At 60.0% G+C, this 11,684-nt stretch overlaps 1 protein-coding gene across 2 annotated transcripts in view; it reads right to left on the bottom strand.

Moving 5' to 3' along the window:
• Nucleotides 1-11,684, bottom strand: part of PARP1 (poly(ADP-ribose) polymerase 1) — a 38,434-nt gene that overhangs the window by 15,001 nt on the left and 11,749 nt on the right. For both annotated transcript variants that reach the window (XM_086694303.1, XM_086694304.1), the window contains exons 3-9: nucleotides 10,501-10,616; nucleotides 9,492-9,706; nucleotides 7,384-7,483; nucleotides 5,373-5,489; nucleotides 4,800-4,976; nucleotides 2,083-2,227; nucleotides 1,333-1,473 (exon numbers count right to left, since the gene is read on the bottom strand). In XM_086694303.1, coding sequence (XP_086550429.1) covers nucleotides 1,333-1,473; nucleotides 2,083-2,227; nucleotides 4,800-4,976; nucleotides 5,373-5,489; nucleotides 7,384-7,483; nucleotides 9,492-9,706; nucleotides 10,501-10,616 — 1,011 coding nt within the window. The remainder of the gene's footprint in view (nucleotides 1-1,332; nucleotides 1,474-2,082; nucleotides 2,228-4,799; nucleotides 4,977-5,372; nucleotides 5,490-7,383; nucleotides 7,484-9,491; nucleotides 9,707-10,500; nucleotides 10,617-11,684) is intronic.

Genomic DNA, 11,684 nt, shown 5'->3' with positions numbered 1-11,684 from the left:
ACCACGCGGGACAGCGTGAAAGCGAGGAGCGCGATGCCTCCAGTTTCGTCCTTCTCTCAAGACTGTTCTGGCTCTCTGGGGTCCTTGGTGGTTCCACACAAATTTTAGGACCGTCTGCTCCATTTCTGTGAAAAACACCCCTCGGGTTTTGACAGGGAACCCGTGCGTCTGTACTGCCCTGGGTAGGAGCTGAGGATCCCACGGGGCTCCCCTGCACACAAAATGCTCTCTCTGGAAGCTTCTAGCATCCTGTCTTTAACTTCTGCCACGTTAACTAGAATGAGTCTCGGCGTGGGTCTCTCTGGGTTCGTCTCTGGACCCTCTGGTCTGGATGTCGGTTTCCTTCCCCTGATCGGAGAAGTTTTCAGCCGTTATTCCTTCGAGAAAGATTTCCCCCTCTTTCGGGGCATCTGGGCGAATTAGCCAGTTACACGTCCAGCTCTCGAATCCAAGCCCCACACTGGGCTCCGCGCTGGGCAAGAAGCCTACTCACAAAAAGATCTTTGTCCCTTTCTCTCGGTCTCCTTCTGGGAGCCTCTAATGCGCACTGAGTCCCTCTGATGCCACTCTGCCGTCCCTCACGCCATCTTTCCTGGTTTTCCTTTCTTTCCGCCGCTCTGAGCTCCACGGTCCTGTCTGCTTCACGGACTCAGACGTCGAGCCCGCGAGCTACCTTTCTGTTCAGATACGGCCTCCTGCAGTTCGGTGACTTCCGTTCAGTACTTTCGAGCATTATCCCTGCTTCACCCACTCTTCTAAGTTCAGCGAGCACCTTAGACCCTAATCTTGAACCGCTGACCAGGCGAATTGCTCACCTCCCTTTCGTCGAGACTTCCGAGGCTTTACCTCGTTCTTTCACTCAGAACACCCCGTTTCTTCCCCTCACCTCCCCAGGCTTCCAGCCGGTGGACGGACAAGAACCTCTCCTACTCTCGAGGGGCAGCCCCCGTCGTTCAGCGCCGTCCCAGCCTCGCTCTCGAATCCGAGCCTATCTGAGCGGTCATTACTAGGAGCTGACAGCAGCCGGGGCTGCACCGAGGCCATCAGAGTCCCCCAGGGGAGGGTCCCAGGCCGGCAAAGAGCAGCCGGCAGCCCACGGCCGGGACAGAAGGCCCGCAAACATGCACACGACCCCACGCCAGCTTCGCCAAGTACCACGCTGGCTTCCCTCCACAAAGCACCTCGACAACAGTGCTGAGCAAAGAGAGCCAACTCGGGGTGCCCCATGCGGCCCCGCACCTCACTCCTCCCTGCTCCCCGCGCCACCTCACCACCGTTCCCAAAGCCTCAGGAGGTGCGTGCACACCCGTCCCACATCAGAATCAAACTCACTTTTGGTGCTGATGCACAGGGATGCCTTGCTGGCCGTGCCCGTCAGCTTTCCCCCGAGTTTCTCGATCATGGCCTTCATCTCATCCTTGTTCCGGGACAGCTTCCCCAGAGTCAAGATCTTCATGTTGGACAGCGGCTTATCTGGAAGGGATGCTGTCGTCAGGCGGCAAGGTCCCGGGGGGGGGGGGGGGGGGGGGGGGCGGGGGGACCGGACAGCCCGGGCTCCCCTCTGGTCAGCATCCCCCAAGGGCAGAGTCCCAGGGCCGGCAGGGAAGCGGAGGACAGAACACAAGGCAAGGGGGGCAGCCACAGGACACTGCCCCCCCCCCCCCCCCACCACCCCCCGGGGCAGACCGGCGAGGCTGTGCGGGGACAAGGGCCCAGGAGGCTGGCGGTGGGACCACGTGGGCCCCCAACTACTTTTCTGCTTTTCCCACCTCACACCTGAAACCGCAGCTTCTTACACGACACTCATTAACCCCATGGGACGAAGCAGCCCCGTCAAGGACGGTCACTCAAAGCTCTGCCCGCGCGACACCGAGGGAAGTAACCCTCCCACGCTTCGGGTGTCCGGCACGGACCCCAGAACGGGAAGCCCCAGAAGACAGGGTTGGGGTGGTTGTGCAAGGCGGTGCTGGCCCGGCCCTTCCTAGGGCGCCCCTCCCGAGCGTCCCCCTTGTGCAGAGGAGAGCAGGCCGGCACAGCACCCAGGGGACCCGGGGACCCTCCCCGAGGCCGCCCCGGCTGTACCTGATGGGGCGGAGCTGTTCACGCCAGTGGGCGCCGAGGCCGCGGAGGGTGGGGGTGCCGGCACCGGGGCTCCGGTCTCGGGTGGAAATATTCGGTCCTGTTTTTTGATCTTCAGTTTTTTGAGATAAGAGATTTCTCGGAATTCCTGAAATCACGTAAGGCTCAGCTAAGAAACCGGTTCTCCCTTGAAACAACCACCCGACAGAACAAAGGGGATTCGGTTAGTCTAAACGAAGCAATTTTTTTTTTCCCTCTCGCAGCAAGGAGCGACCTAGGAGACGTGAGGCTTCCGGCACGAAGTACACAGTTATGGCAAATATGGCACTGGCTTCTGGCGCTTCCACGTGGATGATAAAGCTGCCACGTGGACGCCGTAAGCGGTTTCCTTAAATAAAACACGAAACACGAACCCCTCCCCTGTCAGCTGACCATGTGGTGGGGGGGCCCACTGCTGGAGCCTCACCCTCAAGTGGCCCCTCAAGGGTCACACGCCCCTCTCCCGACGGAAAGCCTACGGGGACTGTCCACACTGGGAAAGAGATTACTTCCCGAGAGGAAATCAGGCGATTCCCCTCCCTTCCTAGGAAGGAACGAGGCCGGGGCACCCGGGGAGGGGGCGCTCAGGGGGTTGAGCATCGGACTTTTGACGTTGGCTCAGGTCATGATCTATCTCACGGTTCGCGGTATCGAGCTCTGAGTCGGGCACCGAGCTGACAGTACGGAGCCTGCTTGGGACTCTCTCTGTGCCCCTCCCCCACGCACTCTCTCAAAATACATACTAAAAAACAACAAGAGAAGGGACCGTGGCCACAGAGAGCCCGATGACGGTGTCCCCACGGATCCTGTCCCAAGCACGGTCCGTCTCCATCCCGGGCGACTCACAGCGGCCGCGCTCCTGTGTCCCTCGCTCAAGGCCCGTCCCTGCTACCCCCGGGTTCAGTGAACGCCTGCGGACAAGAGAGGAGGCAGACCGCCTCCCGCACACCGGGCACCCGGCATGCCACGTCTCACGGCGACGTTCTAAAAACCGTTTCTCCCGCCGAGCAAGAAGGTTGGTCTTGACCGGGCCAGATGCCTGAAAGGGAACTTTAACACAGGAGCCGAGCTCTACCACCGAGGCCGACGTGACCCACGCAGGAGCTCTGGGAGGGCGGGCTCCTCGGAGGTGGTGACCCGCTCAGGCAGCCAGGGCCGAGGACGCAGGGCGCACGCGAAGCCTTGTGGCCGGCGCGCTGTGGGGCTCGGGGAACGTGGCGTGCTCGGTTCCCTACTGCCGGGGGCTGAAGACTTCGTGGAAGTGCGCGTGCGTGCGGGGGCGGGGGGCACGGTACTCGAGGGGGACAAGGGCGGCGGAGAGGCCGCAGAAGGCCCACGGAGCCAGGCGGGTCCTGGGCGACCCCGGAGGGCCGAGCTACGGAGGCGCCCTCGACTCTGGCCGCGGCCCTCGGGCTGCGGTCTCACTCGGCTCCGGGACTCTGTGACGCCGCACAGGCGGCAGGTACCGTCGGCCTGAAAACACGTCTTACACGTGCAGGTGGCTTCGAAAACTAACCCTCCAAAAATAGAGACAGAAGGGCGCCTCCGTGGCTCCGTTAGTTAAGAGTAAGACACTGGATTTCGGCTCCGGTCGTGACCTCACGGCTCCAAGTTCGGGTCCTGCGGCGGCTATGTGCTGACAGTGTGGAGTCTGCCTGGGATTCTCTCTCTCTGCCCCTCCTCCACTCAGGGGGTCTCTGTCTCTCCCAAATTAAATAAACTTAAAAGAAATACACAAATGCCGCGCAACTGGCATATAAAACACAAACTAGTTCCTGCCTTTACGGCCTTATTGTTTCTTCAAAGACAGTAAAAGGAACACAAATACCACAGGCGAGTGTGCAATACTTGCACACTCAGAAAAACCGGGAAAATGCTTTACGTGACCTGTGGCATCACCGGAAGGTTTTAAGGGTGCAAGAAACGATGAGGTCAGAGTTGATTTCGAGCAATCGCTCAAGAGCGAGTACACAGGACAGAGTGGGGCGGGGCTGTAACCACGGCAGGGGAGGGGTGAGCGGCGCTCGGGGGCCGTGGGTGCGGGGGACGGTTCCGGAGTCCACCCACGGGCCTCTGTGCGCACAGCAGCGAGATGAGACGAACTGGCTCGAAGCCCAGTCCCCGGCAGAGGCGGCGCCACTGCTCTGCCCCAGCGGCCGGGCGCCAGCTCGCGCGGGTCTGCGGGTATAGGGAGTCCCAGCCGAGGGCCCCAGATGAGTTTTTTGCATTGAGGATATGCAGCTCCATTAAAACAAACAACCAACCAAGACCGAGAGGAGATACTTGAACTCTGGACCCAACCCCCCCCCCAGCACTAAGACAAGAACATGGCCTCGGGAAAATCGGGAAAAGGAACTCTCGTCCACGCATCTGCCGTCTGCCCCCCCCCCCCCCCCCAGTGTCCAGAACAGCGCCCAGCACAGAGGCGGCACCGCATCGGCAGGTATCTTGGCAGGAGGGTTTTACACAATCGGACAGAACTGTCCTCCCGTTATAAGACTTGGGAGTCTGCAAACGCACGGACCTGACAATGCCATCTTGCGTTCAGACCGCGAGGACGACCTCGCCGTGAGGGAGCCTGGGGAACGCTGTACTCCAGTCGTGGGGACGTGTGGTGTGGACAAGCCCAGACGGGGGTGAGGCTGTTTTTCTGGCTAAGCTCCTGGAACCACCCCCCTTACCTTTGGAGTCACCCACTCCTTCCGGCTGGGTGTCTGTGTCTTGACCATACACTTGGTCCAGGCAGTGACGTCCCCGGTACAGTAGTAGGCGTCGCTCTTGAAGACCAGCTGGCCCGAGCATTCCTCGCAGGGAAGGAGGGCCCCGAACACCATGCCGTCGGCCACTCGGTCCAAGATCTGAAGCCGGCAAGAAGCGGGTCAGAGAGGAGGGCTCGCCCCCCCCCCCTCCGCTCCCGGCGGAGCTCGGACTGCTGTGTCCACGTGACACGCCGCAGCCCCCGCCCCTGGGTGGCTGAGGAGTAAAGGGAGGGCCAGGGCGTCCCCAGAGCCAGCGGGGAAACCAGGGGAAACGAGGTGGCTCCACTGCCCCAACACCTGGAGGCCCCGGGCACCTGGGCCAAAGTGTGTGGTGTGAATGCACAAGGCAGACAGACACACGGCCCACTCCCGTCTCCCCAAAACCCTAGACGTGGAGTGACGTATAGAAAAGTCTTCGCAGCCCTGGAAAGGGTGGCCATGTGGACGATGGACCCTCCCCCCCGCCCCGAGGTCACTCAGCAGAGGGCAGCTCACCGCCGACTCCCCGGAGGGCACTTGCTGCTTGTTGAAGATGAGCAGCTCTTTTAAGTCATTTGTCGAACACGCTTTCTTTAGCTCATCCTTGATGTTCCAGATCAGCTCGTTCTGGGCCTGCGGACGAAAGCCAGGCGGCTGAGCGACCGGCTCCGTCCAGAGACCCAACCGGGGGCCCCCACCCTGCTCGGTCTCGGCGGCGTCCTGGCGCATCAGCAGAGCCGCGCCTCCAAGCTGGCGTCAGCGACAGGGAAGTGCCCCGGCCCCGCTCCGAGAATCCCGCTTCTACCCGGAGCCGTCCCTGGAACCAGCCCCCCCGTGGACCGACTCCCTTGGGGAAGAGCCGGGGCGCGGCAGGCTCACCCCCCGCCCCGACACTCACGCCTCAGGGACGACGGGGGTGGGTGTTCTCGCACCCGGAGGTGAGTAGGGACGAGCACCCCTGCTCACCTTGATGGCGAGCGGATCGCACAGAACAGACCTACGCTCCGGAAATGGAGTTTTCAGTCTCAGGGGCCGTATTCACGCAGTGCCTACGCTCCACATCTCGCTTATCCTCACTACCACCCTGCCCAGGATGGCACCAGCCTCCCTACATCAGGGCACTCGGGGCGAGCCTCCTCCCTGCTAGGGCCACCGGCAAACTGTTCACCTCTTGGCCGCAGACCGCACCCCTGCAAACCAGAGGTGAAAATGCCGGCCCCTCCCGCCCCATGGGGACGCTCTCTGCACCAAGTGAGAACTTTAACTGTCTTTTTTTTCCCCCTTTTAAGATTTTAAGCAATCTCTCCATCCAACGCGGGGCTCAAACTCATGACCCCGAGATCACATGCTCTCCCGAGCCAGCCAGGAGCCCCTCCAAGCGAGGAAGGTTTTAAATTTTTTTTTTTTTTTTCAACGTTTTTTATTTATTTTTGGGACAGAGAGAGACAGAGCATGAACGGGGGAGGGGCAGAGAGAGAGGGAGACACAGAATCGGAAACAGGCTCCAAGCTCTGAGCCATCAGCCCAGAGCCTGACGCGGGGCTCGAACTCACGGACCGTGAGATCGTGACCTGGCTGAAGTCGGACGCTTAACCGACTGCGCCACCCAGGCGCCCCACGAGGAAGGTTTTAATTCAACCAACAAAGTGTTCCCACACACATCAGCGCCTGCTCTCAGCTTTCCCGTCCCTGCCCTCCCTGCGCCACCAGAACGGTGTCTCCAGCCACGGACTGAGGGCATGAGCCTCATCAGAGGAAGCAGGAACTGCATCACCTCCTTGGCCCAGGACGCGGAGGCTGGGGCTGCTGGGGAACATTTGGATTTCCCTCTGACTGCACTCAAGAAAACGCCAAACCCACTGGGGGCAAATGCAAAATAAAACCAACTCTACCGCGTCCGGATGCACGCACGACAGACATCGTTTCACTGATCGACAATCGCACCGAACCGGTGATTTTCATCAAGCGGCTGGAACCAGATCAGACGCTGCTTCTAATCTTTCTCGCACCGGCAGGACGGAAAAACGCTCAGAGCAGAGCTGAGCGGACAGCTCATGGAAATCACGTTCCCACAATGGGACTGACAGTTCTCCCTGGTTTTCCCGAACACCCAGCATTTTCCCATCAATAATTTTTACTCTGATTCAACACACGCGTAATCAACACAGAGCTAAATCTGCCAACGGCTACGGAGTTAACAGGTGGTTCCTGCCCCTTTCACGGCACGCCTTCTACCCCTCTTGTAAACAAGAGGTGTTCATTCTAGAAACGGGGAGCGAGTGTCTCTTCCAGCCACTTGTCCGGGCCGGGCACTCGACCTGCAACGTTCGCCAGCGGCCCCCGGGTCCAGTGCGCACAGCGCTGTGTCCCGCGCGGGGAGGGAAGAGACCCCGGGGGGAAGCCATGCTATTAACAACCGTGAGGGGTGGCGGAATCCTGGAGGTCTCGTGAGGCGGGACGCACATATCCCTGGAACGAGGGAAGAGAACGGAGAATGAGGAGTGCGGGCGCCCGGCTCGGAGCTCACCTTGAGGGCCTTCTCGAGCTTACTATCTTTGTCCTTTTCCTTTTTAGATTTCTTCTTGGCCACTTCATCCATCCCATCCACCTCGTCGCCTTTCCTCTTTCTGAAAGAGACACGGGACGAAAGAGAGCCATCAGAGCCCTGGAACCCAGTGACTCGGGGGACGCAAGACCTCCACGTCCCTATAACGCCACGTGCCGGCCGCGATCACAGCACAGCTCACTCACTGCCCTCGGGCGCTCGCAGGAGGCCCAGAGGGCACTGGCAACTGGCCTCATGCACCTTACGGGACCTCTGCTGCTGCAGGTACCCCAGGGCCTGGGAACAGCTGGTAAAGGACCCAGGGCTCAGGCCCCATCTGATGTCGAAAACCCATGTATCTCTAGGCACAAACGAAGCAGCCTGGCAAGTTCTGGCAGGGACTGATGGGCCAGATGGCCAAGGGGCTGAGCCTTAGGGCTGCTCCTAAGGCCATCAGGTTGTTCTCAGAGGTGGGACTGCACTGCCATTCAAACCCCAAATGGGGTCTCGGCACTGCTAACTGGTCCATCGTGGCTGGTCACCAGTCACCGGACTTGAAGGAGGCACGGGGGGTCGCCATCAGCCCCCTAAAACAGAGCAGTCCCAGTGGCTAAGTTTCAGCTGTCACAGACCTGAGTTCAAAGCCTTGCATTTTCTGTCATCCACGAAGCAGGGGATACCACCCACTCCCGGGGCTGTGCTGATGGCTACACGACCCCCCCCCGCCCTCCCCCTCACCCCCCCCAAGCACAGTGCCTGACGAACCACAAGGGCTCGGTCGAGGCCAGGTGGTGATAGAGCATAAATGTGAGCTTAGCATCCCTGCCCACACCATGAGCTGCACTATCCTGAGAACTTTTTTAATTTTTGTTTTGTTCATTTTTGAGACACAGAAACAGAGTGTGAGCGGGGGAGGGGCAGAGAGAGAGGGAGACACAGAATCCGAAGCAGCCTCCAGGCTCTGAGCTGTCAGCACACAGCCTGACGCGGGGCTCGAACCTCTGAACTGGGAGATCGTGACCTGAGGAGCTCGAACCCATGAACTGTGAGATGGTGACCTGAGCCAAAGTCGGACGCTTAACTGACTGAGCCACCCAGGCGCCCCTGTACCAGACTTTTTTAGTAGGAAAGCTTTCAAGGTGGATATTCTGTCCTTTAACTTTTTTTTTTTTATGTTTATTTTTGAGAGAAAGGCAGAGCACGAGAGGGGGGAGGGCAGAGAGGGAGGGAGACACAGAATCCGAAGCAGGCTCCAGGCTCCGAGCTGTCAGCACAGAGCCCGACGCTGGGCTCCAACCCATGAACTGTGAGATTGTGACCTGAGCCGAAGTCAGATGCTCAAGTGACCGAGCCCCCCAGGTGCCCCTGTCCCGAGGACTATTGACCCCCGATTTCCCACCTCTCTCACATACTCCACGGCTGCGTGTGCTGCACAACGAACTTGTGTGTTACGACCCCAGACGGCACAGGACAGCGGCTCGATGACAGGGAGGTCAGGGCCACCCCCATCCTCACAGCCACAGCCACGGTCCAGGGAGCAGGGCGCACACCATGCGTAGCCCCTCCGCGCCTCCCTCGCTGCGCCTGGGGCGCAGGGACCAGCAGAGGGAACAGGCAAGAACGAGTGCCACCCAGGATCGGCAGGGACAGGCTTCCCGTCCCGACGTTAGCACCACGGGAAGCCCACACCGCTCCCGGCGCGGAACCAGGGGACGTGCCATCTGCCACCCCCCCCCCCCCCCCCGGCACCATCATCAGACCCAGACACACTGGGCCACGTCCACAGGCGCAGACGCTGCGGGGACGGGGAGCGGGCCGTGCCAGGGTCACAGGAAACGTGGTGGCTGGCCTAGGCGGGAGAGCCTTGCTCTCTTGGGCCAGGGTGGGGGTGGAGGGCTAGAGGGTCCCAGGTGTCTGTGGAGCAGACCCGTGCGAGGAACGCCCTGCAGGTCCCCATGTCCTCTGCCCCCGCCCATCATCCCGTACCCCTGCGTGCCGACCGTCAGCAAAGGGGGGCACGGGAGTGGCCTGGAATCCGCGCGGTCTCCCCGAGCCCCCCTCCCCTGCGCCTCCCACGGCCCCACACCCACCCTTCACTCTTCACTCCCGGGAGCTGCTTCTTCAGGGTCTCTTTATCCTCCGGGGTGAGGAGGCCGAAGCCCTTCAGCTGGCCGGCACTGAACTCGGGCCGGAAGCCCAGCTCCTCCCTGTTCTTGACAAAGCAGTCTGGGTGGTACCAGCGGTCGATCATGCCCAGCTGGGGCTTCTCCGGGTCCAGCATCTTCTTGGACAAGCGAATCTGGCCCTGCAGGAAAAACCGTACACGGTACCAAGAAGAGGGACGGTGACCCAGGGGCCTGGGGTGACGAGGGCCGGCGGGGCCTCGGGTCCATGCCAGGGGCGCTGTGAGGTCTGAATGTTTTCTGCCACCGAGGACTGTGCGTTACCCCGAGCCTCGGCAGCCCCATGTTATTTTTATTAAAAAAAAATTTTTTTAATGTGTATTAATTTTTGAGAGAGGAAGGGAGACAAGTGTGAGCAAAGAAGGGGGAGGGAGGGGGAGAGAGAGAGAGAGAGAAAGAATCTGAAGCAGACTCCAGGCTCCAGCTGTCAGCACAGAGCCTGACGCAGGACTCCAACTTTCAAACTGCTAGGTCACGACCTGAGCCGAAGTCAGGCGCGCACCCGACGGAGCCACCCAGGCGCCCCTCAGCAGTCCCGTCTTAAATGGGGCCAGCTCCCGCCGGCCGTCTCCCTGCCCACCCACCCGGGGACTGGAGGACATGCTGACGCCGAGAACGTCCTCCCGGCCCAGAGCAGACACGAGCAGAGCGGGCCTTGGAGCGCCTCCCAGCAATTCCGCCCACCCTGGACCGTGTCCGTACCCAGGAAGGGCCCGCGGGACTGGCAATAAACCCACGAGCCGGAATGCCACGTGGCTGCGCGGGCCAGGCTTACGAGCCCACGCCCGTGCGGTCTCCGCGGCACGTCTGACCGCCAGGGCCAAGCCTGCGCCGAAACCCACGCTTTCTCGAAACTTCCTCGAGCCCCACGCCACGCCGACGCCAGAACCCGGGCGGCCCCAGCCCCGGCGCCCACCTTCTCGATCTTCTCCATGCAGCCCTTGCACGTGCTTCTGCTGGACTTGGCGTATTCTGCCGCGAAGTCGGCCAGCGTCTTCTCCGCCTTGCCGCCACCTGCATCCTGGCCTTTGCCTGGAGGATGGAACACAGCCACGCTCCCGTCAGCCTCACGGGGGCCTCGTCCACGGGCCACCTCGGGCTTCAGGCGGGACGACCGGCCCCCCTCACCCACGTCTGCTTCCAGCGGCGGCTGGCGAACAGAGCGGCTTTTCTGGCAAGAGACACAGCCCTTCCCCGGACGGGCTCTCCGGCTGGTGCCGGCTCACCTCCCGGCTCTGGCGCCTCTGGGCCCTCCCTCACGCGGCAAAGCGCTTCCTCCGCGCTTATTAGGAAAGCCACACGGCGTGCTAAATTCCACACCCACCTTCTGGTTTCCGTTGCACTTCTGTTTATGAGAATTACATGCTGGAATTAAAGGGAGTCTCTCGACACAGAAGGACACAAGGACATGTAAGAAACACAGTGAAGGCATTTCAGAGTCACGGGGCAAGCTGCCATCGCGCAGTAAGAAGTCTCGGGGATAAACGGCCAGGGATGCGGGACCAAGGCAGATTCTTACATAAGAGGAATTCCAAGACTGGATGTTTCTCTCCTAAGACCGAGAACAAGACGGGCTGTCTTCTCCCACCACGTCTAAGCAGCATTGAAACGGAGGCTCTAGCGAGTGCGTTTGCGCAAAAGAAAGAGCCAGAAGGTGTACCGGTAAAGCCACCTCTACCTGTACGTGACGTGATTGCACGTGCACGATATCCTTGGGAACATACAAAAAACCGACTCCTACCATTAACTGGATTGAGCAAATTTGCAAAACCGAAGGTCAGTATATAAAACGTTTCTAAATACACATAAACCTATTAGAGAAAAAAGTAAGCCACGCGTCTGTTTAAGTGGCACTTAAACACATAAAATGCTTAATCACGGATTTACAAGACACCCAAACCCTCTACACTGAAAGCGTTAGGTTGCCGAAATTAACGAGGACTCAAGTAAACGGAAAGATATCTCACGTTTACGGACTGGCTCAATTTATTAATATATCAGTACGTCAATCCAGTTTGATCCAGATTCCAGGTGATGCTAATCAAAATCCTAGCAAGTGTCTTCGGGCAAGAAATCGACACGTTTGCCACAAAATTTGTA

The sequence above is a fragment of the Puma concolor genome, chromosome E4 (assembly GCF_028749965.1).
Source record: "Puma concolor isolate L17-30 chromosome E4, mPumCon1.1.hap2, whole genome shotgun sequence".
NCBI lineage: Eukaryota > Metazoa > Chordata > Mammalia > Carnivora > Felidae > Puma > Puma concolor.
The sequence above is the reverse complement of the archived record's forward strand: the minus strand, read 5'-3'. Positions and strand labels throughout refer to the sequence as shown.